This window comes from Haliotis cracherodii, unplaced genomic scaffold (genome assembly GCF_022045235.1).
Source record: "Haliotis cracherodii isolate W230 unplaced genomic scaffold, xgHalCrac1.p SCAF_9, whole genome shotgun sequence".
Lineage (NCBI taxonomy): Eukaryota > Metazoa > Mollusca > Gastropoda > Lepetellida > Haliotidae > Haliotis > Haliotis cracherodii.
The window spans coordinates 5,359,893-5,385,747 of NW_027266343.1; the positions used below are offsets into that span (position 1 = coordinate 5,359,893).

The following is a 25,855-nucleotide window of genomic DNA, read 5'->3' on the forward strand; positions in this document are numbered from 1 at the left end:
GCTGGACATGAACTAGGCATTAGACCATAATAAATTGATTATTAGGTTTTCATCCAAGCCAAAGAAAATACCTACAGGCAAAGAAAATTGCTATATGGGTTGTCTTGTTTGTTAACTTGAGAAAATTAGGCATGACCACAATCAGCTTTCAATAGAGGCTATAATAGTTTGTTTGTTGTTAACGCCGCACTCAGCAATATTCCAGCTATATGACATCGGTCTGTAAAGAATCGAGTCTGGACCAGACAATCCAGTGATTGATATCACGAGCATCGATCCACGCAATTAGGAGCCTGACCACCAGATCCTGTGAGTTTCCTCTTACGACAAGCATGTGTTGCCGAAGACCTTTTCGAACCCGGATCTTCACGGGTAGGAGGACGTAATAAACTTAGAACTGGTGAATATCGTTTTATGTGGCATCTGTACCATGGCCTTCAATGTATAATATTCATGCTGGATCTCAGCTTGAAAATCAGCAACGTGAAGTATGATAAACTAAACTCATTTTAATTAGAATGTACTCATTATCTAAAGTTTATATTCTTCAAATTACTTATTTCACGATCAGTACATAGCGGCAAAAATCAATGCACCACTTCAGGCTTTCCTCCCACATGAGGCTGACATGCAATGACGTTACAAAAATACTGTCCAAAGCAGCAGAAGACAACTCGCTCATTTGAGCTATTAAAAGGGTGGCCCAGGTGTCTTAGGTGCCGGGATACACTGTGCAGAGTTGCATCCTTTAGTCATGCCAGAATCTGATGATGATGAAGCATCCAAAGACCTGAATCATACCCATGCTCATAGGTTTCTCCAAACTTGCCTAATTCAAATACTGTCCACAACTCACTCACTCACTCTAGTATATCTCTGTACTACAAACCTTCACATTCCTGTCATTTTTCCTTCATGCTTGAAAACATTTCTTCTCAAAACCCACAGTGTTTACGAAGCTGAAAGTAATAATTCTTCACTGATCTTTTTATTGAATGTTCAGATTGATTCCCGCGAACCTCTCCTTACCTGGACGTTGCTCTTGTGACCTAATGGTAGATGATAGGTAGGTAAACAACACATAGATCAATACCTGGAGCAAGCTCTGACAGACTGGCAGAACAAGGAGATGAACTCTCCTGACACACGCTGACCCCAGAGTCACCTGTGTCCAAACTGATATCAGGGATTTTCTGAATACACAAATCTGACTTGGTTGCTGCCAATCATACAGTCCTCTACTGATGTATTCAAAGCAGTTAGACTCGCTTTAGACAACATGAAAAGGTCAGTGCAAAACTGAAATGTTAAAACATTATCTTTAGTATGTTGATCATCACCTGCTGTATTACAAATGATGGAATAAAATTGGGAATAAAACTGAAAATACACGAAGTAATGGGACTTTCATCCCTCACATATTAAATTCTCACAACCTCAGGATATGAGAGATCGAAAATATTTTTAAAAATTCAAATTCAATAAGGGGATAACGGGTTAGAAAACGTGTCCCTAGACACCAATGCTTGTCATGAGAATGATTAAATTGATTGGGTGTTCAGACTCAGTGACTTGGCTGATTGCGTGTCATCGTACCCCGACAGCATTGGATTTGACAATAACACCAGTTACTGGTTTGTCTGTTAACAGGCTGTGGCTATGTGGTTGGAGTACTGCTGACATGGACGTTAAACAACAAACAAACAAAACAATCTTTAATTATACTCACTTTCAGAGTCTAATTATCTCAGCACTATTGAAGTTCATGTTGATTAACTCAAACTTCTTTTTGTTTTAACTAATCAGCATTTTAAATCAACCAGCCACCTGGTTCTTCACGACACACAGTGAGTCAGCGAAGAAATGAAAATGAAAACATTCACAGTGACTCACCCATGTCAAATACTAAAAAAAACGGGGTAGTCATTGCTTGCAAAATTAGTATCACTAAATTGACTCAAAAGAATATAGAAATATTGATTTATAAATAAATTATAAAATTAGATAATCTGCATGTGTATATATATATAAAATTACCTATGTACACCAGTAACTAAATTAATTTTATTCTGAATATGAACTCTTTGAAATTTAATTTTCTGCCTTCTCACTGTCCATCTTAAATGTAAATGTTTCCTTGGCAGTGTATCATTAGTTTAGTATCGATATACATAAATGTGTATTGATACACAGAATACAATTACATCTCTAACAACAAGTGTTAGAACCACGGGGAACAGCAAGCAGTCTCATGAAACAGTATTTTGTCATATTCAAACAGATGCACAAACAAAAAATACATTTAAAAACTAGTCTCATCTACATTATTTAGATAAGTTTCCAGATTATAAAAAATAACTTGAGAAGAAGAGGTTTTAACTCCAAGAACACTCCCTTGGATTCACCACTGATCAAGCTGATTAACAAAGGGAATTCCCACACCACAGGGAGTGACTTAAATCCAATGGTCCTTTGGCCCATGGCCAGCAGAATAGCAGAAGGCTTGTTATTGCCTAAAATTAGTGGGCAGAATTCAACACCTGAAACGGTACACCAATCAACCTGTGAAAACAACAGATTATCAACCCTCCCATCACTGGATGGGAGCTAATTATCAATTGTATCTGTAGTCTCCCCTAGTCTACTGTTAACCAAACAAGGCCTGGAAGTATGTCTATCTTGTTCACATGGACATGTTCAAACAAGACCGCTATCCTCCAAGTTAAAGCATGGCAAGTTGCATTCAATAACAGCTGAACCTACTACACATTTAGATTTGTCCTTATGTAGACCGTCTCCATGGTCTCATGGATAGAGCATCTGTCGGTTCATGCAGTCCCAAGCCGCATCATACAAAAAGACATCCAAAGATGGTACTTGCTGTTTCCTCAGCATTATAGGGATAAAACAGGAACCGGTCATCTCAGAGTCAGAATACAGTTTCTCAGTGGAGCATCACTGTTAAGCTGTAGTATGGTACTTCAGTGGGCTAGCACTAAAAAACGGTATTGGTCTGAGCTAGAACATTGAGTAGCCACCCCCCCCCCCCCCCCCCCCCCCCCACACACACACACACGTCCCTGCTCATCAGTCTACTGTTTCTGAGAGGGTTATCCATTTTAGACTGTGGCATGGCATCTCAATGGGCTGGAATGAGTCCAAATTTAGTACCCGGGTACCCAACCCACCATTACCTGGGTACACACAGTCTAAGAAACTACAGCTGTGTAGATAGAAGGGGTCGCATATGATGCATTGTTTTCAGACAAAGAGTTTTTGTGTATTTTCCCAAAGCAAAGACTTTACCTCTTGCAAGTAGCCTGGAAAATAACATGTCTACAAATCTGTATGAAGTATGCAAGGTAATCCTCTTGTTACTCTATCTGGTCATAAAAAGTGTTAATTCCATATCTGGCTTGATATGTATAATCTATTTTATCAACTTTATATTGTTGCATTCATAATAATGTTTTTAAAATTTCCCAAAATTGTAGATGGCACCAACTCTCCATTATTTCCAGCAAACCTGATCAGACTACAGCTATTGATGCCTTGAAACAGACCTTTGTTGCCAGAGAATAGATATATACGCCATAAATGCCAGACTTGAAGGTCATATTTGTTGTTATTTTATGTTACTATATTGTTTTTGCAATTGAAATATCAAAAAATGGGAAACCTTCAGGTTGCAATCACTTAGTGGTTGATCTCAAACAGTAACTCACCAAAACTGTTTAATAAGTCAAAAATAACTGATAATATACCAAAGTGCTTACCCTTATGATAATTTTCTATATTTATTATTTATAGTAAAAGCACCAACTAAAACAACATGCCATCAGAACATAACATTTCTGGCTCTTAATAGTTCCAAATATCATTTCTTCTGACAATTGCAATAAAATTCTTTGAAGCTGTATTTGGTACCTGTCATATCTGGGTAGGTAATAGGTAGGTATGATATATTTTAGATATACATATATGTATTATGTGCCTAAATGACAAAAGAATAAATTTCACTATATTTTCTATATATGACTCATATATCTACAAATTGCATGCACATCGCTATTATAGTGCAATGACCTTGAACTCGGTGTTAAACTCCATTTCACCTCAACTTTGTCCCCTTGACATAATATAAGTCAGGTGAGCCACAAGACTACTCAAAAAGTCATGGTTACTCAAAAACTGAGTCATCTCAGCAATCATCTGTCTATTGTTTTCAGGAACAATAAGAGTGAGTGAGTGAGTGAGTGAGTGAGTATGGTTTTACGCCACACTGTACCTATGTTGGGAATCGAACCCGGGTCTTCGGCGTTAACCACTAGGCTACCAGACCGCCCCAATTATAGAGTGTCCTATACATACCCAATAACACAATCTATCTGTACATTAAAAGGCGCCTATGTTCTAAGATACTGCAACAGGTTTTGACTACAGAAAAGATCATGTCGTCATTCGATAAAAGTAAGGGTAAGTAGTTGACTTGTCAATAACAATATTGAAGATTAAATGTTAGTCTCAGACTTGTTTTAAGGCTGATTCAGGATTAACACAATATTTTTACTGTCAACTTTTCACCTCTGAAAGCCTCAACACATAGCAAATATTGGCTGTAAACACCCAAGGCAAAGCCAACATTCACACAACCTCACAAATTCTTGATCTGCCTGTTTGGCGACTACCTATGGCTTAGTTTGTTTTCTTGCTGCAAGACAGCGTGTTTTGACTTTACAGACTCATTCAGAAAATTAATTCCATAATCTGTAAACAAGGCCATAATAAACAAGATATGGCAATTGTCCCCTTTGCCTTTATCTGTCTCTCAAATAAGAACGATAATATCTGGAAACAATACTTTGGAACTTAGTCCAGGTTTCTTCAGTTTCAGGGCGAATAATAATAATAAAATAATAATAATAATAATAATAATAATCCATTTATGTAGTGCTGTACTCTGCATAAACATGTTTTAAGACATTATTACCCCAGTCAATGGATCAGTGTGCACTTGATATTCATTCTCAGCTCCCTGGGGAGTACAAAACCCTTGCTGTCTGTGAGGTGCTAAAGCGTTAACAGTCACATTATCACATTACCATCTCATCCTACCGGGTACCCATTCGCTGCTGGGTGAACAGAGGCATATTTCGAACAAGCCACTTGCCTCAGGTGACACCGCATGCGCTATATGTGCTTCCATGTGGGGAAGGACTGAAGCCCAAGAAACTCTTAGGGGTCATACTGGCGAACGCAGTCACCCATGAAAAGAAGCTCCGCGATCAAAGTTGCTTAACTTCGCCACATTTATGACATGTGCGCTGTGCACACGACCATGTGCCACCATGAAATAAAGAGATTTTCCGAACCTTCTATTACATGTATTACATTATATTAAAAGACGATTTAACTAAACAAAATGTCTTAATTTATTATTATTTCAGTGACTAAATCTACACTCTGCCTACATCCTTTCCACTGATTAATAAATTCCTGACATGCATTTATATTAAAAATGCATGTGAATATTTTATATCAAGATAACAATAGCTGACATACTTACAATTCATCACCCACATAGTTGTGTCAACATTACCAAGCTCTTTCCCAAACACCTTTTCTTCAAAAAACCGAGACCCCAACTTCCTTCCATTCACCCAAATCAGTTTCTAATAAACATGTATTTATGTACAACATGGAAATATGTAAACATATATATGTAGTGCATTGAGAAAGTAAAGCCAACACCACATGTTTTCAATGAAGTGACAGCTCGGTTTTCTCTTCTCACCCTGTCCCAATCAGAGCCAGGTGACCGGACAATAGAAGAACAAGAGCAGATACCATGGCTTCCATTACAACTAATGGATTTGCTTTCCTTTCCGGACTTGTATCCCCTTTCCCATGTGTCCCTCCCTCCCTTTGCTGGACTCGGAAAAAACAATAACATTCGCCAGAAACATTTCACATCAGAACACTCAATTCCCAGATTTTCTTTAACCAATTTAAACATCAAAGCCATACTGCAGCATTCCAAATCGAAGCCTGTGAAAATCTGTCACATACAACAAATGGAGACATTGTGAAGCAACAAAAATTAAATGCCGCTGCACAAACCACATTAACGACACTGTTTATGATGACATCAGGAGTTCATTAAAAGTCGACAACGAAGGCAGAACTAAGAGCTTCAAGCAAAATCCTTTACGGGAACTACAGGGACTTGGCAAGTTATTGAGTTATCAATCTTATGAAACGGAAAACTTCTTCACCAGTTTGTGAAAATGAATTAAAATGGCAGAGATTATTCTTCTGAAACTAAGTCACCAGCAACAGTAAACACTTGAATTTATTGAGTTGGCATATGTTGATGATATGATGGTAAATGCAACATGTTTGCATGCATGTGTTTGCATTAATGCAGTACTAAGCAATATTCCAGCGGTATGACGGCGCTCTGTAAATAATCAAGTCTGGACTAGATAATCCAGCGATTGACATCATAAGCATCGATCTTCGCAATTTGGATACGATGACATGCATCAAACAAGTCAGCGAGCCTGACCACCCGATTCCGTTAGTCGCCTGTTATGACAAGCATAGTCGCCATTTATGGCAAGCATGGCTTGCTGAAGACCTTTTCTACCCCGGATCTTCACGGCTCAAATGCAATGTGTCATATCCAACATGCAGTGTGCTGGTACCGTCAGCTAAACAGTGGGTGTGTGAGCGAGCTTGGTTTAACACCACATTAAACAGTATATATATCACAGCATGCCAGCTTCACATCGGTGAGTGAGTGACTTTTGTTTAACGCAACATCAAACAGGCGTATATCAGCAATTTCAGCTGATCCTAGATGACTGTGGGACTCAACCATGCACAGAAATGTTTTGTTGCTATGGCCACCTGGGGCCACTAAATGGAAAGAAGCCCAAAAGTTCCAAAGTTTATTGTCAAGCTTGGAATAAGGAAGCCGTACAAGTCATGTTTATGGACCTCGGTGAAATTACCAATCAATAATTAGCACTGATGCCTGGATCCTCCAGACACATACAAGTAACACAGCTACACCTGGCAAGGTTTAGGAAGTCTCTCAGTAGTAGTAGAGTCCAGTTGGTTAGTCTTCATGTCACAGATGAAGGAACGAACTCCGGTGTGTATTCCTGAGGGAAACCGGCACTCAATGACCAGCGCTCAATCCTACCAAGCTTTTTCCCCAGTTAGTGTAAAAACAATTAATACAACAGCTATTGGCCCAGGTCTCTAATGCTCTAAGCATGCATTCATAGTACTTTTGATACATAATTCATGAAACGTCATATCTTTGCATTCAAGACACATGCACAGCAATAGAAATTGGCACTAGTCCCTCCACAGTTGAGGTTCCATAAGAACTGGCAGAAACTTGCCATTTCTTTTATGTTATAATTATAAGGACAAGTGGATGAAAAATGTTAATAGTGTATCGCTGCATGGAGGTTGATGACAGTTAATGATATCAATGTCACGAACAGTCAGCCTGTTATATTACACTGATCATATATAATGTGTCCCGGATCTTTTGTTCATTATTGGTTGGTTTATAGATAAGCTGATAAGAAAAACTGAAATTAGAATAAAAACTAAACTGTCATTCAGAGCTACAGATATTTGTGTAAAATACCCCACAAAACTATTCAAAACCCAATTACTTGCATTAACTTGCGTACAGAAACAAGCATTAAACGAGAAACTCAATTGTTTGAAAACAGCATGCATAAACTCCCAATGAAGCTTATTCGGCATGCGTACAACAAATTCATAAGCTAATATGCTTTCCAAGTCAAGCCTATATTTAGAACCGTTATATAAATCTAAAACATTATTTCACCTTTTTTAATCTCAAAATGCTTACTCATTTTGGGGAAAACCCAAGAGTGATGAATAGATGAGTGAAAAAGTATTGGTTACCCAATGAAAAATGTAATAACCCAATTAAAATAGAACCCTCCGAGTAAAAACTCAATTGCTCAAAAAGGTATCTGGAGCTCTGGTTATTAGAAAAAATATTTCTGAGACCGAAGTCTGTTATACAATGAGGTGTCATCCTAGCTGTGTGGAAGCAGTATCATCAATAGCGGTGTGGAATGAAGCTGCTGTTGGATACAAACTAATGACCCCTGAAACCACACGATTAGAAGTCAGCAATCAGAAAATTTGGTTGATGTTCTTCTTGACTTGGCTACAAATATTTGTGGGTGTATACCAATATGAAGGAATCTGTTGAATTTTAAATCACCACAGACTATAAACACTTAATATCCTGCCAAGTTAAAGACTAACAAAAAACAAAAGGCAAGATAATTCATAGAATTGTCTTCAGGCCTACCAATGAAATCTGGCAGACTGCAATAAAAAACTGTCATATGTCCATGATATACAAGGAATCGGCAGCATAAAACAGTGAGAACGTAACCAAAGCCTAAGAAACAGCATAATAAATCTGAGAGCATGCTGCTAAAACATGGAAACAGCAGCACTAAAATACACAAACCGCAATCTTCCAAACTAGGCATGCGCAGAAGAAGGAAGTTGACCCTTGTCCTGCTTGTATTGGTAGTTGGTCTTGTATTATGGACAAGCCTACACCAACGTTGCCTTGTTTCAGAAAAAAAGTTACAAACACCACAAATTTAACTATAAGTTGACTTGATTTGACTGAGAATATACTCATCCTTTGTTTGAATTTTATAAACTTTGTGTTTCAACAGTTAAATTGTTTTTAGAAATTTAAGCTCAAATCAACACTGATATTTTCATATTTTCAAAGTTACCTCGAGCACAAAGGCGACTTTACTTGTTGTAAGATGTGATCTAGTGCTCTGGCTCACTGACTTGAGTGATTGGTTGATGCATGTCATCGTATCCCAATTGCGTGGATCGATGCTCATGATGTCAATCACTGGATTGTCTGGCCCAGACTCGGTTAATTACAGACCGCCGTCATATCACTTGAAAATTGCTGAGTGCTGCGTTAAACAACAAACACCCAAAACAAACAAACTTGTTATTGGAACAGTGAGCAAGAAGTCTCAATCTGGCCTTATTCTACTCTATATAAATGCAAAAATATTCTTGTCCAACAACATCGAATGATGATGACCTTGTACTTCAGACACTCATGATAATTAATTTGACCTTAGTTTATCAATTTCAAAGAAAACAACATGCAACAGATAAAAGGACAAAAGTTATGTGACTTTTCCAACCAAATGACCCTAGGGGCTGATTATGAACCTTGTAATTCTCTTATCCCATGCCTTGGTTTCATCAGAGTACCCCAACCATTCCCTTGATAAGATAGTATGTCCCATTGTACAGAGACAGCTAATTGAAACAGACTTCTCATTAACATGACAATTAAGTTGAAACGAGATCCCCTGGTGGTGATTCAAGCCTAAACACTTCATTGAAGCAAAGGTCACAAATTATCTTCCACTTTGTCACATTTCTAGTCAGCAAATGGGAAAGGGTTATTATTTATAAATTATCTCATGTAATGTGATAAGATTCTGCCCTTGGGTTATTTACACTGGTCATGTGGCTTCAATTGGCATCAACATGCCTCATAAACACTAGCATTTAAATCCACGAGTTCTTGATAAGACCAGATGCCTTTCCTTCCCATTTATCCACTTAGATGTGAATTAGTTGTGCTGTTAACTACTAACCTAATTACTTCCATAAGAGCAAGGACCTTGTACAACACTCCATGTGCATGCTTCATCACCCCTATCATATGGGCTTTACTTGACAAATCAACCTTACACAGTGTGTATAGTATTGTGTGGTGGGTTTTTTGTTTAACGCCACACACAGCAATATTCTAGCTATATAGCAGCCTGAAAATAATTGAGCCTGGGCCAGAGAATCCAGTGATTAATATTATGAGCAAATCTCCATTGCCATTAAACGAAGGCACTGAGCTGAACCATAAGATCCATTAAGTCGCCTCTCATAGTTCTAACCCCGAATCACAACAGGTTCCCGATGTAGTCGCCTTATACAACCAGCAATGGAGTGCTGGGGACACTTCCACCCCAACTTACAAAAGTACCAACACTTTTTAATTGGAGCCAAAGGACTAACTTGGAACAGAGTTCACTTGTGAAAATAATACGTATTGTTATACTGTCTGTAAATATATACCAATTCAGCTATTCAGAAAATTCAGAAAGGGCAAGCTTTCTATATTCTTCGGATCAGATACACTGACAGACACAGAACCAGCATTACTAAATGTGTATCTTAGGGTTGGCACTAGTCCTGCACCATGACCGTGGAATATATTTATTTTATGAAAAAAACATAATCTAGAAATGCATACAAAAGCAAGTCTAGCCAGCTCAAGCTAGCTCTATTCCACAATCTTAAATCAGCATAGGGAATTTTTTATTTTTTTTAGAGTCAAGAAGGATATTGTGTAATATAATATTTCAGAGACTAAACGTTAGTCTAGGTTGGCACCTGATGCTCCCATTGTGAAAAAGTGAACCAAAACACATGCCAGTTTGAAAGTTGTTGCATTCAACCCAGAAATGGGAATGCGTGGGAGCGCTCCACTGTATGCCTTTAGGGTACCTATTCAAATGAGGACAGTGACATCCAGGGTAGAATAGGTCTTCAGCAACCAATGCTTGCCGTAAAAGGCGACTATGCTGGTCAAAAGAAGCGACTAACGGGATCGGGTGGTCAGGCTCGCTGACTTGGTTGATGCATGTCATCATATCCCAATTGCGTAGATCGATGCTTATGATGTCAATCACTGGATTATCTAGTCCAGACTTGATTATTTACAGATCGACGTGATATCACTGGAATATTGCTGAGTGTGGCTTCAAACAACAAACAAACAAACAAAACCAAAGAGGACAGAAAGGGGCGCCTGCACAGCAGTGAACAGAAGAACTTGCTATGTTCTTCAATGGACAGGATAAGAACCCTTATGAGGAAAGACATAAATCCTTTATACATGGACTATTTATTTGCTCCTGCCATACCTCTATCTAAAAAAGACACTCTTACAATTGGAGCAGTGAAAAGGGGCTGATCCAGATGCCTCTCGAAAAGTTTCCTCAACCATGACAAGATAGACTAGTTACAGGAATTGGGCACAGGGTTGTATGACAGCACTCTCTGTTCCTGTCATTCATCATCCAGCATCAGGCATACATTGTTTCAAATGGCGATATTCACATAATTGGTATGTCAGCATTAGAAAATGTACTTAGATATTAACCCTCTCTAAGCATGCATGGCCAGCATAACCTAAGAAGCTACATGTAATAATTTATTATTCTACAGACAACAGATAACAGGATGGCCCTGTTGTATGAAATAACACAGACAGAACAGAAACAGGATGCATCCTAACATTGAAGTGCCTGCATTTGCACAATACTTCAGTGATATCAAGTGTCAATGAGTAAGTAGGGATGACTAGACAGGCCGTTGACCCTTGATGTTATAAAGGCACATAACAATCCATGGAAACCAATAATGGCTCCAATTCCAGATACATAAATCATTTTCTATGCTAACATATGCAACAAACAAACAAATATGCCTACATTTTCTGATAATAAATCCCATCTATAAACCCATACAGCTAGAGGGCTGGGACGAGTCCAAATTTACTACCTGGGTACCCACCCCTCTATTACCCTACCCTACATGGGTACCCACTGAAGGTCTAAAGAGTTGGGTACAAACTATCCGATTGGGACTAGTTTGACTGTAGCCCTGGCTAAATGTATTTGGATACAGTATAAAACGATCTGGTCATGCAAACACTGAAGTTGACTGAAGCTTTTCCTTTATTCAAACACATAAAAGTCAGAAGGAATGCGTTCATTGTCAGACAGAAATTCCAACCGAAGTAACGTGCAGCGTAACCATGGAGTTCTACATAATTTTTGTCATTCAACAATATATCACGTGATGGGTCCGGGTAGTGCTGTGGGTACCCTGGTCCTACTCAGTACCCACCCGACACAAGTACCCGAGTTACCCGTCCCAGCCCTGATAGCTACATTCCTTGATACTAAATCCCACCAACAAACACAAACAGCTACATTTCCCATTTACCAACTACACTACATATTTCCTACACATATTTCTGCTTCTGTTGATGACAAAAATTTGCAATGCGGTCAATTTCTACCCTCTTCCATCCAACCAGTCAAACAGTTTTGTTTTACACAAAGTGATCCATCTTACCAATGACCAAGGGTCCCATGAGGGAATCACGTTGTGCAGAACAGCACAGAGCAAGCAATGTCGTTGTTCGTGTCTTACCTTTTCATACGTTCCGGCAATACGTTTCTTTTCATGAAAAATCTCTGGTACTATGTTCTCGTATTGATGAAATATCTCCACTCCATTTTGTTTGGGAGGAAACCGATCTGCAAATACAGGAACAGATGAATTAGTTGTTGGAAATAATCCTGTAACCATGGTAACCAGAAAGATTAAAAAAAAAGTCCAGTAAATCTACTTGATACATGTGTTTCCTTGTACAATTCAGTAGCGGGCAATATTTATTTCTGGAGCTTAAAGAGAATGTGAGGCAATAGGAACTGATTTAAGACCAACATTGTTCTTCAACCAGTGACTACATTATTAGCTGTCTGCATCAATAATACATTCTACAACAAAGTGATGTTTCTTATTGTTGTGTTTCAGGCCAAATGACCATGTATTTGCCATCACACTGTTGAAATTAAGCACAAAAGTCAAGGGGTGAACCAGTGACTACGTTATTAGCTGTCTGCATCAATAATACATTCTACAACAAAGTGATGTTTCTTATTGTTGTGTTTCAGGCCAACTGACCATGTATTTGCCATCACACTGTTGAAATTAAGCACTAAAGTCAAGGGGTCCTTGTCATAACCCTAACATTAAAAGTTAAAGAATTTGGGGGTTCCAGGTAGGACTGGGACGAGTCAAAATTTATTACCCGGGGACCCGACACCCTATTACCCGATCCTACCCAGGTACCCAATGTAGGTCTCAAGGTTTAGTACAAAATGTCTGACTGAGAATGGTATTGCGTGAGCGCTGGCAAAAAGTATTTATATATACAAATAAAAAAATCTGGTCTTGGATTCACTGAAATTGACTCCAGCTTTATCTTCACTCAAACATATGGAAGTCAGGATGAATGCATGCATTAATAAGCAAAAAAGAAACACAAGTGACTTCAGTGTAACCATGGAGTTACAGATATTTTTTGTCATGAAACAATATACCACCAAGCTAAACACAGGTCTGAGTAGTCCTGTTGGTACCCGACCCGAGTTACCTGTCCCAGCCGAAGTCCCTAGATTCAAATACCCGAGAAAGACTCCAGGAACACCCTTTATTTGGAACAGCATCACAATCTGCAGTGTTTGAATTGAGGAGGGTCCAGGGGCCACTGAGGTCTTTGAATCTAGAGCCAACTAAACGGCTCACTATTAACATCAGGAGAATGAAAATGCCCCCTTAACCCGTGCTGCATATCTCAACTATAACTCCTGTGTTAATGATATTCTATAGCTTTTCATTATGTGGATGCTGTCTATTGTGCAAGTTCAGGAAGGTGATTCTTAGTCAAATGATCCAAGGTGCCTTAATCACTGTGAAAATTAATCATTGAAACCTGGTAAACTCCAAGTTCTTTGGGCCATCCAACATATGTTGAGTTATCAGTGCAAGTGGAGTGACATTATAAGAATATAGTTAGATTGAAGTGTTGATAGCAATTCTGAAAAGGATTGTAACATGATTGATTAATCAGAGTTGACGCATTTGGTTTGAGTTTCAAATAAGAAGACGATAATCTGTGGATAATATGTCTCAATTCTAAATCACATGAAGTTCAAATAAAACCCCACATGCCAACTTGTCAGCACAGTAATAGTTGCGATATTTGGGAATTTTGAGAAAGTGAAGAAACTCTTATTGATTTCCATCAAGAGCATATTTAACAGACAAAGCCATATTCCTTCTATGTTCAAGATCAATTGGTTTAAAATGAATCTTGGGACTGATTTGATTTGAGTTATTTTTGTAAATGAAAATAATTTCTCAGTAATTCATGAACATTTATCACACATAGAAAGCAACACATATAAAATGAGTTGGATTTGATTTCAAAATATAACTGTCATCAGTTGGGGCAATTTTGAATATGAGTGAGGAAAAATAGCGTATCTGAAAATGAACTTTGGTGAACCCAAACATCTGACTGAGACAATTGGAAGCAAATGTTAGAGGTCAGCCAGTTCCTTTCCTTCAAATCATCAGCTTGCATAATGTATATATTCAACGACAGGCTGCATGTTTAGGCTGGAACAGGAGCCAGGGTGGGCAGCATATCACATCTTACCATGTATATGCTTATTCAACAACATCCAGGACATTCAGGATCTAGCTGATTCAACAACATCCAGGCCATTCAGGATCTAGCTGATTCAGCAACATCCAGGCCATTCAAGATCTAGATGATTCAGCAACAACCAGGTCATTCAGGGTCTAGCTGATTCAGCAACATCCAGGCCATAAAGGATGTAGCTGATTCAGCAACATCCAGGCCATTCAGGAACTATCTGATTCAGCAACATCCAGGCCATTCAGGATCTAGCTGATTCAGCAACATTCAGATCATTCAGTATCTACCTGATTCAGCACCATGCAGGCCATTCAGGAACTAGCTGATTCAGCAACATCCAGGCCATTCAGGATCTAGCTGATTTAGCAACATCCAGGCCATTAAGGATCTACCTGACTCAGCAACATCCAGGTCATTCAGGATCTAGCTGATTCAGCAACATCCAGGTCATTCAGGATCTAGCTCATTCAGCAACATCAGGCCATAAAGGATCTAGCTGATTCAGCAACATCCAGGTCATTCAGGATCTAGCTGATTCAGCAACATCAGGCCATAAAGGATCTAGCTGAATCAGCAACATCCAGGCCACAAAGGATCTAGCTGATTCAGCAACATCCAGGCCTTTCAGGATCTACCTGATTCAGCAACATCCAGGCCATTCAGGGTCTAGCTACAAAGCAACATCTAAGTTGTTCAGGATCTAGAAGATTTAGCAGCATTCACAATCAAGCTGATTCAGCATCTTCTAGTCCATTCATGACATCGCTTATTCTGCAATATCTACATTGAGCGAAGATCATCGTGACATTAACAAGACAAGTTTGTTTATCTTGTCATTGTGTTTGTACTAACTCATTGCTCATTACATCATCTGAGGAGGATGCCATATGGAGCAAATATCACATTAAGAACCAAGAACACATTTACACATTTCTGCAGACTACATCTAAATGTAATATGCTATAGCTGTCTGCAAGCAGCTATGTACAAACTTCCTGTAATATAAATACATGCCAAGTGAAGTAACAGCCATTAATGGAAAATCATCTATACATCAAACATTGAATGAGCAGTTATATGGGGGGCAATTCTTTTTGATTTTGTCTGAATTTTTGTTTTTGAGACGTGACATCACTCTGGAATGCAATAATATCACTATACAGTGGTTAAAGTCATATGCTTCTGAACAGCTTAACCCACCTGGTTAGTTGAATGTAGAAAAAAAGGTTACGATAAATATTGCTAAAACTTAATATTTTAATAATGTGGTATCCATTTTGTCAAGCTGAATATATACTGCGAAATTGTCGAGAGTATACCTGGGTTCCAACTACATTTAACAGTATGTTTCAACCAATCAAATAACAGCAAACAAACTCATTCCGTTTGAAATATGTGGTATATATCACAAACTACTCGATGGTGTGACTGAACATGCTGAAGAGATTAAGTACCAAATTTGCTGTCACTGAGGATGTTATAGTTTTCAGTGTGATAGAAGTTGACTGCAGGGCTATAGTCATAATGCTAGTGGCTTTCTATATTCCACTTGACCAAAAAACATTCTACAAGCCATGGTCTAGGAGGCAATCATAAACTTGTGCGGCTAGATTAGCTGAATATGACAGATGTGCCCCCAGATTCACTGCATATGACAGAGACTCGCTGAGGTTGCAACAAAACATAAAACACTTCTCAAAGAAAACATTCTTCCACCATCTGTGTGTGCTTTTCTATGAATATATTTGACAAACTCTGCCAGTATGTTACTGACATGGTATATGTTCTGCATAAACGTCCATGACAATGAGTATTGATACATATCAGAATGTATATATACATGATATATACATGCTCAGAGAGGAAGCATGTGTACCATATGGGCTAGTGTTTGGGACTGGAAATATCAGCATATTCTTCACATCCCTCCTAGACATTTTACCATACACTTCACCTGATCCAGTTTCACTTCAAAGAAAGGTCAAGGTCGCCCAAAGTCTCTGTAGATAAACCCCACCAAGAGGATGGGTAATATTGACTCCTGGGAGAAAGTGTGCGCTTTTACTGACTTTGATATACATGTAATTAGGTACGCTGTGCTATTATTTCGTCAGAGCTCCAGATAAGCTTTTGGTGTTGAGGGTATTTTACCCATGCATTTTGAAATCATTGGGTATCAGTAATTCTATCTGCGTATTCAAATTTCTGTTACCCACTAGTTTTTACACATGTGGGTATTTAAGTTAAATATATAAAAACACTATTCATCTAGTCCCTACAAACTGGTGTCGTGTGGGTTCGAGAGCTTTATAGGACTAAAAAATACCACGATACTTCCACAAGAAAGTATGATGGCAAATGATCATGATGTAACTGTCATCGTGGAGTTTGGCAAGGTTGACGGAATGCCCGTTTATAGTTTCAAAATAAGTGGCTGATTAATGAATCGAATACGCAGGGTTACTTCACAATATTTTTATGATACACACAAGTTTTATTTTTGTAGCGTATCTGTAATGTTCGTTGCGTATTTGATACGCTTAGATTATATTTTACTGTGTATTTCTGCATTTCTGATGCGTATTTCACGCAGATACGCAGCTAAAATATCTGGAGCTCTGTTTCATCAAATGATACTCTTAATGAATGTAATATCTTATAATACAGGGGTCGATTTAACTGCTGGCCCTTCGTCCTGTGGTCAATTTAAATCAAAAGGACTTAATGGCTGAAACGTAAAGTTAATGGCCCATCTGGCTAATCCAAATTTCACCCCTTCTTTGTGTATACTTTTTTTTTTTTTATTGAACTATCTCGGTAGAATGACAACTGGTCGCCATTTTGTAATGTTGTGTACAACAACCTATTTATTTGCTCATAAATCGCCATGAAATAAGGCAAGTGAAAGCCGAGATATAATGTATAAAAGTGCAGGAAAATCTTTTAGGGGTGAGTAATTCTAAATTTTTCAGAGCCATTTAGTTACAGGCAAGCTGGTTTGGAGAAGGGCCAGTAACTTTCAAAAGGAGCAAGCCCTGCTGGCTACATACATATTTGTTGTTAAATCTACCCCTGATAATACACATTAACGTCATCATCACAATAAGTTAAAGAAGAGAAATGTAATGTTTGTACGTTTACAGATGAATATGTATTATTAGAGAAACTTACAAACTGAACACTGTATCATGTTAAGTCCCTCACCTAATATGTTTGCACTGACATTACATAAACATGTGATAAGTCAATGTGATAACGCCACGTACTGTGATCTATGTAAAGCCACACAGGTGTTAAACCAAGTCGGAAGCCATTGAGGGCTCTGTTATTAGCAAACACTCCTGATGCTGCTGTCATGGTAACAAATTCATCAGGGATTGTCAAAAGGCGACTATGCTTGTCGTAAAGGCGACTAACAGGATTGGGTGGTCAGGCTCGCTGACTTGGTTGATGCATGTCCTGGATCCCAATTGCATGGATCGATGCTCATGATATCAATCACTGGATTGTCTGGTCGAGACTCGATTATTTACAGACCGCCGTCATATAGCTGACACATTGCTGAGTGCGGCGTTAAACAACAAACAAACAAACCAAAGTAACACTCATCTTAAAAGGTCAAATTACCATGTAGCCATGCCATCTAAATGTCCAGAATCTAATAGTTACTGTAACTTCTTAGTCACTTAATTGTTATCAGTTGTTGCTAATTCCTAAAGCTTGCCATGTTGATCCTAAAGTTTCTGTACTGTCTTGTAGCTTTAACATAAGCCAATTTACACTTGGCAACAATGTTATTATAACATTAGAGGAAAGTTCCCATTAATGATAAAATTTTGGTCATGTGACTTTCTCTATTTTAAGTCTTGTTCCATGTCGGGATTGAGAGCCAGAGTGACAGAGCGTCAGACACAGAGAGTGACAGACAGACACAGAGAGACAGAGTCAAAGAGACAGTCAGACAGACAGACAGCATGACAGAGACAGACACACAGAGACAGAGTGAGTGAGTGAGTGAGTGTGGTTTTACCCCACTTTGAGCAATTTTCCAACAATATCACAGTGGGGGACACCAGAAATTGGCTTAACACATTGTACCCCATTTGGGGAATCGAACCCAGGCCTTCAGCATGAAAAGTGAACACTTTAACCACTAGGCTACCCCACCGCCCCCGTCAGAGAGACGGCGAGAGTCACGCAGACAGGTATACGAAGAAAGAGAAAGAAGCCGAAGATAACTTCGTGGTCAATTGTCTGCAGTTATTAATTTCATGAGGATGCTGGGATACGATTTTGACAATGAGTTACATCTACAACTGTAAAAAAAAGCGGATTCAACCTTTAGACAGGCTGTATACATTGTTATCAGCATGTACAGCATGCTTACTTATTCCCCATCATGGAAATTGGGGCAACAATAGTGATAAAAGGTAGAGGTGAAATTATACAGTCATTACAGTGTACATATTGAGGACTTGTGTGCTTGTGTTTTTTAGTGTGTTGTGTGAACAATAGATGACCCTCATTTACATATCATTTTTGGGCCACACTCCCCAAATTCTTGTCAATTCCCTTATTGACCTCTCTGGCATGCAGCCACAGCTTATTATCAGGTTATCATGACAAGCGAGTAAGACAGCTAAATAACTCTTTGTTTTGTTCCCATACAGCCTCAATTGTTCATCTGAACCGGGCATGTTTTAGCTGTCACCAAAGTCAAATTTAACACAGAACAGAAGAGACATATTTAGCATGCTCACAAGTGACTACACACTCAATGATCCAACTTGTCTCATCTCCATTCTATAATGATACAGATGCTCAACTCTAGCCTTGCTCAAAGTCTCTACTGAGTGATGTATAGCAATGTGATGTATAGCAATCATATCCTTATAATACCCACATCTAGTAGCAGATAGTAGGACCAGCGTTTCAAACAAGCACCTGCTGGTAGGCCTGTGGTGGGTAGATCTTGTGTTGGGCCTGTATGGCCTGATGGCAGTCCAATAATATTTTTTATTTCAAACACTGAGTAAGACACCATTTTTTTCTAGGGAAACTTGTTCTTATTGTTTCAATGATCTAGGAATTATGACTAAAACTAATAATCATTGCCTTAGAGACTTGACCCAACTGTTAACACAGAAGATGTCACCATCTCCTTCTCTGAAACACTTCTGCACTCTAAACAAAGCCATGGTACATGGTAGCTACTGGTCCTGGCTATTTATCATGATAAAATGAATATCTAATACACTGGACAAACAAGAATGAGGTGACATTGAATCATAAATAAATTGAAATATGCTGCTCAATCATTATCAAAGAGGAGAGACGTGTTCATACGGTTCTAATTCCATGGGAGTTGGTTGGTTTGTTGTTAAACGCGGCACACAGCAATATTCCAGCTATATGACTGCGGTCTGTAAATAATCGAGTCTGGACCAGACAATCCTGTGATTAATATCATGAGCATTGATCCACGCAATTGGGATCGATGACATGCATCAACCAAGTCAGCGAGCCAGACCACCCGATCCCGTTAGTTGCCTTTTACGACAAGCATAGTCACCTTTTACAGCAAGCATGGGTTGCTGAAGCCCTTTTCTACCCGAGAATCTTCATGGGTCTAATTCCATGGGAGTGGTAACTGTCATAATACTGTAAGCTTCAATAGCAAATGTCATATACAAACCAGCGACTTCAGAGCCCCCCTGGAGAATGCTAAGAGTACATTGTACATTTGTTCCAGAAATACTTTGTTTTAATTTTCATCATCACCAGTCAAATAACAGTAACATCCGATATGAAGTCTGACAATAATAATCTTCAAGTACATTCTGCAAGTAATCAATAGTTTTGTTCCTGTGAGATTAAAAAGCCTAGGTGAAGGTCGTCCCATGAGCCTGTTGACTTCCTGTTGGGAGCGTGAATCAGATTAGGATTCCGCCATGTTATTCTTTTCACATTTACTGATTACAATGTTGTCTTCAAAAGGCAAGCCCAGAGAACAACAGAAGCCCTGGGGAAGATAGGTTATCTTGCCCCAAGATGAATAGTCAGGAATATCCATCATGTTTTTCACATGGAAAGCAACTATGAAAGTTTCTGAGTCTGCTTGAGCCTAATTAAATCTTCCAATCTTGTTCGAAGAACAAACACGATACTGCAGTGGTTAATATAATGGGCGCATGTTGACAAGATGGGATTCAGGCTGGTAATTTACACATGAAAGCCTTTTAAACACTTTCTGAAAGAATAATGTTTAAATTTAATACCATTTTTGGCATATGACCGACAGTAAGATATTTTTCACATCTCGTGCGTTGGTTCAGTTATGCTGTTAATAGTAACAACAGTATCCTTAACGGGCAATGCCTGTGGCTCACCTGTGTGGCTCAGCTTGACTTCATTGATAATGAATGTTTTGCATGGGACACATGCTTCTAAGAGGAAACAATCTGAAAAAGTTATACTTGTGTATACATGCATCAGTGTCAAATAACAAAAATATAGACGTAAACAAGGATTTTGAGATATTTGAAATATGACTATCACCAGAGCATAATGAGCAAAAAATACAGAACAAATTGGCTTTTCAAATACCTAAAAGTTGTCGGTGTCTGTAATGACCCGATGGGTAGAGCTACAGAACAAACTGTCCTGTAATGACCCGATGGGTAGAGCTACAGAACAAACTGTCTCTGGAATGACCTGATAAGTAGAGCTTCAGAACAAACTGTCCTTGTAATGACCTGGGGGGTAGGGCTACAGAACAAACTGCCTCTGGAATGACCTGATAAGTAGAGCTTCAGAACAAACTGTCTCTGTAATGACCTGGGGGGTAGAGCTACAGAACAAACTGTCTCTGTAATGACCTGATGGGTAGAGCTACAGAACAAACTGTCTCTGTAATGACCTGATGGGTAGAGCTACAGAACAAACTGTCTCTGTAATGACCTGATGAGTAGAGCTACAGAACAAACTGTCCTGTAATGACCTGGTGGGTAGAGCTACAGAACAAACTATCCTGTAATGACCTGATAGGTAGAGCTACAGGACAAACTGTCCTGTAATGACCTGGGGGTAGGGCTACAGAACAAACTGTCTCTGTAATGACCCGATGGGTAGAGCTACAGAACAAACTGTCTCTGTAATGACCTGATGGGTAGAGCTACAGGACAAACTGTCTCTGTAATGACCTGATGGGTAGAGCTACAGGACAAACTGTCTCTGTAATGACCTGATGGGTAGAGCTACTGGACTAACTGTCTCTGTAATGACCTGGGGGGTAGAGCTACAGGACAAACTGCCTCTGTAATGACCTGATGGGTAGCGCTACAGGACAAACTGTCTCTGTAATGACCTGATGGGTAGAGTTACAGAACAAACTGTCCCTGTAATGACCTGATGGGTACAGCTACAGAACAAACTGTCTCTGTAATGACCTGATAGGTAGAGCTACAGAACAAACTGTCTCTGTAATGACCTGGGGGGTAGAGCTACAGAACAAACTGTCCCTGTAATGACCTGATGGGTAGAGCTACAGGACAAACTGTCTCTGTAATGACCTGATGAGTAGAGCTACAGAACAAACTGTCTCTGTAATGACCTGATGGGTAGAGCTACAGAACGAACTGTCTCTGTAATGACCTGATGGTAGAGCTACAGAACAAACTGTCTCTGTAATGACCTGATGAGTAGAGCTACAGAACAAACTGTCTCTGTAATGACCTGATGGGTAGAGCTACAGAACAAACTGCCTCTGTAATGACCTGATGGTAGAGCTCAAGGACAAACTGTCCCTGTAATGACCTGATGGGTAGAGCTACAGAACAAACTGTCTCTGTAATGACCTGATGGATAGAGCTACAGAACAAACTGTCCCTGTAATGACCTGATGGGTAGAGCTACAGGACAAACTGTCCCTGTAATGACCTGATGGGTAGAGCTACAGAACAAACTGTCCCTGTAATGACCTGATGGGTAGAGCTACAGAACAAACTGTCCCTGTAATGACCTGATAAGTAGAGCTTCAGAACAAACTGTCTCTGTAATGACCTGGGGGGTAGAGCTACAGGACAAACTGTCCTGTAATGACCTGATGGGTAGAGCTACAGGACAAACTGTCTCTGTAATGACCTGATGAGTAGAGCTACAGAACAAACTGTCTCTGTAATGACCTGATGGGTAGAGCTACAGAACAAACTGTCCCTGTAATGACCTGATGGGTAGAGCTACAGGGCAAACTGTCTCTGTAATGACCTGATGAGTAGAGCTACAGAACAAACTGTCTCTGTAATGACCTGGGGGTAGAGCTACAGAACAAACTGTCTCTGTAATGACCTGGGGGTAGAGCTACAGAACAAACTGTCTCTGTAATGACCTGATGGGTAGAGCTACAGAACAAACTGTCCCTGTAATGACCTGATGGGTAGAGCTACAGGACAAACTGTCCTGTAATGACCTGGGGGTAGGGCTACAGAACAAACTGTCTCTGTAATGACCCGATGGGTAGAGCTACAGAACAAACTGTCTCTGTAATGACATGATGGGTAGAGCTACAGGACAAACTGTCTCTGTAATGACCTGATGGGTAGAGCTACAGGACAAACTGTCTCTGTAATGACCTGATGGGTAGAGCTACTGGACTAACTGTCTCTGTAATGACCTGGGGGGTAGAGCTACAGGACAAACTGCCTCTGTAATGACCTGATGGGTAGCGCTACAGGACAAACTGTCTCTGTAATGACCTGATGGGTAGAGTTACAGAACAAACTGTCCCTGTAATGACCTGATGGGTACAGCTACAGAACAAACTGTCTCTGTAATGACCTGATAGGTAGAGCTACAGAACAAACTGTCTCTGTAATGACCTGGGGGGTAGAGCTACAGAACAAACTGTCCCTGTAATGACCTGATGGGTAGAGCTACAGGACAAACTGTCTCTGTAATGACCTGATGAGTAGAGCTACAGAACAAACTGTCTCTGTAATGACCTGATGGGTAGAGCTACAGAACGAACTGTCTCTGTAATGACCTGATGGTAGAGCTACAGAACAAACTGTCTCTGTAATGACCTGATGAGTAGAGCTACAGAACAAACTGTCTCTGTAATGACCTGATGGGTAGAGCTACAGAACAAACTGCCTCTGTAATGACCTGATGGTAGAGCTCAAGGACAAACTGTCCCTGTAATGACCTGATGGGTAGAGCTACAGAACAAACTGTCTCTGTAATGACCTGATGGATAGAGCTACAGAACAAACTGTCCCTGTAATGACCTGATGGGTAGAGCTACAGGACAAACTGTCCCTGTAATGACCTGATGGGTAGAGCTACAGAACAAACTGTCCCTGTAATGACCTGATGGGTAGAGCTACAGAACAAACTGTCCCTGTAATGACCTGATAAGTAGAGCTTCAGAACAAACTGTCTCTGTAATGACCTGGGGGGTAGAGCTACAGGACAAACTGTCCTGTAATGACCTGATGGGTAGAGCTACAGGACAAACTGTCTCTGTAATGACCTGATGAGTAGAGCTACAGAACAAACTGTCTCTGTAATGACCTGATGGGTAGAGCTACAGAACAAACTGTCCCTGTAATGACCTGATGGGTAGAGCTACAGGGCAAACTGTCTCTGTAATGACCTGATGAGTAGAGCTACAGAACAAACTGTCTCTGTAATGACCTGGGGGTAGAGCTACAGAACAAACTGTCTCTGTAATGACCTGGGGGTAGAGCTACAGAACAAACTGTCTCTGTAATGACCTGATGGGTAGAGCTACAGAACAAACTGTCCCTGTAATGACCTGATGGGTAGAGCTACAGAACAAACTGTCTCTGTAATGACCTGGGGGTAGAGCTACAGAACAAACTGTCTCTGTAATGACCTGGGGGTAGAGCTACAGAACAAACTGTCTCTGTAATGACCTGGGGGTAGGGCTACAGAACAAACTGTCCCTGTAATGACCTGATGGGTAGAGCTACAGGACAAACTGTCCTGTAATGACCTGGGGGGTAGAGATAGCTGTAACCAGGCAGAGAGAGGTGCACTACGGAAAGAAACACTCGTCCAGCCTGTGGCATTACACAAACCCTGTATTGAACACAGCTGGTGCAGCTCACAAAGTGGGCACAGACTTGTTCAGATTACAAACAATCTGTCATGGACTTTGGTCTTAAATTTAACTCTCCTTTTTGTTAGGCATTTAATCAGTATTTAGTGTGTATTTCTGAGAGGATATGCCTATTAATCCTGAGCTCTTGTGTTGTCAACACGTTTTGCTCTTGAATAACAAAAAATGCTAATGCAACGAAGTTTTCACGTAAGGTTTGTGGTGTGCATTCGATTGAATTCGATATCGTTTTGAATAAAAAACAGCTACAATACTTAACAATATTAAAATAAATAGTTACAACATTGAACATCGATTCAAATAGTGTTTTATAGCTGTTAATCTACTTCCCATCTTATGACAGTTCAAACGGATTACCATAGATATTCACGTCTAGTGTAGACATACATCAGAGGGGTGTTATCGATGATGTGCAGCTGCTGCTGATACTACCTTGATAGAGATGATGACATATTCCTGGAGTGTACGATGTACTGAAGTTGATGTATTGATGTTAATGATGTTCTGAAAATATATTTTGATGATATTTTGATATTATAAAATGATGTTTTGATAAAGATAATGAATTTTTGCTGGAGATGTATTAACAGGATTTGAAATCAAGGGAGGTCCTGGAATCCTTCATGTCTTCTTCTACAGTTTTGGAATCTTATAAGAAACCCTCTACAGCGTTCCTGTTTACCGGTAATAACCAGGTTTTTACCGCTTGGACCGGTAATTCATGTGACTGCCAGTCCCTGTGAACCGGCAAATAAAGTACCTTATTAATGTTTGTTGTTGAACAAAACATCAGTGATATTCAAGTCGGCTTGTCTGTTACCATCAGGGTTTCCCCGTGTCTATTTCTAGGATAAATATTCATTTGTAGTGACGTCTCTAAACATGCTAAATATATATATATATATAAAAAATAAATAAATTTAAATTGTGACTGAAGTTTGTGATCTAACTAAGTTACTTCAGAGATGACATCTTTGCACTGAGCATGATGTTGAAAGAATTAAAACCAAATAATTTTCATATGTTTTTTTATTTGTTGAAAGTTGGGACTGGCAAAAATTAGGGGGGACTTATAATTTTTAGAGATGCCAGTCCACAAGGACTGGCAGTTTCAAAAGCCAGCCGGGACACTGCCCCTAAATCTTCAATTTTTAACATCATAGGGTTATAACAAGGATCAGTGTTCAAAATAACTACCTTTCCGTGGCTAATAACTTTTCTGTCGGGCTGCATAAAATTTCCCCCCACCTGTCTGGAAGATAATTTAAGACAGCTAACGTAGACAGTTTTAT

General features: G+C 39.5%; 1 protein-coding gene across 2 annotated transcripts in view; it reads right to left on the reverse strand.

Moving 5' to 3' along the window:
* Positions 1-25,855, reverse strand: part of LOC139451666 (disintegrin and metalloproteinase domain-containing protein 9-like) — a 124,938-nt gene that overhangs the window by 82,491 nt on the left and 16,592 nt on the right. For both annotated transcript variants that reach the window (XM_071232986.1, XM_071232985.1), the window contains exon 2: positions 12,343-12,449. In XM_071232986.1, coding sequence (XP_071089087.1) covers positions 12,343-12,449 — 107 coding nt within the window. The remainder of the gene's footprint in view (positions 1-12,342; positions 12,450-25,855) is intronic.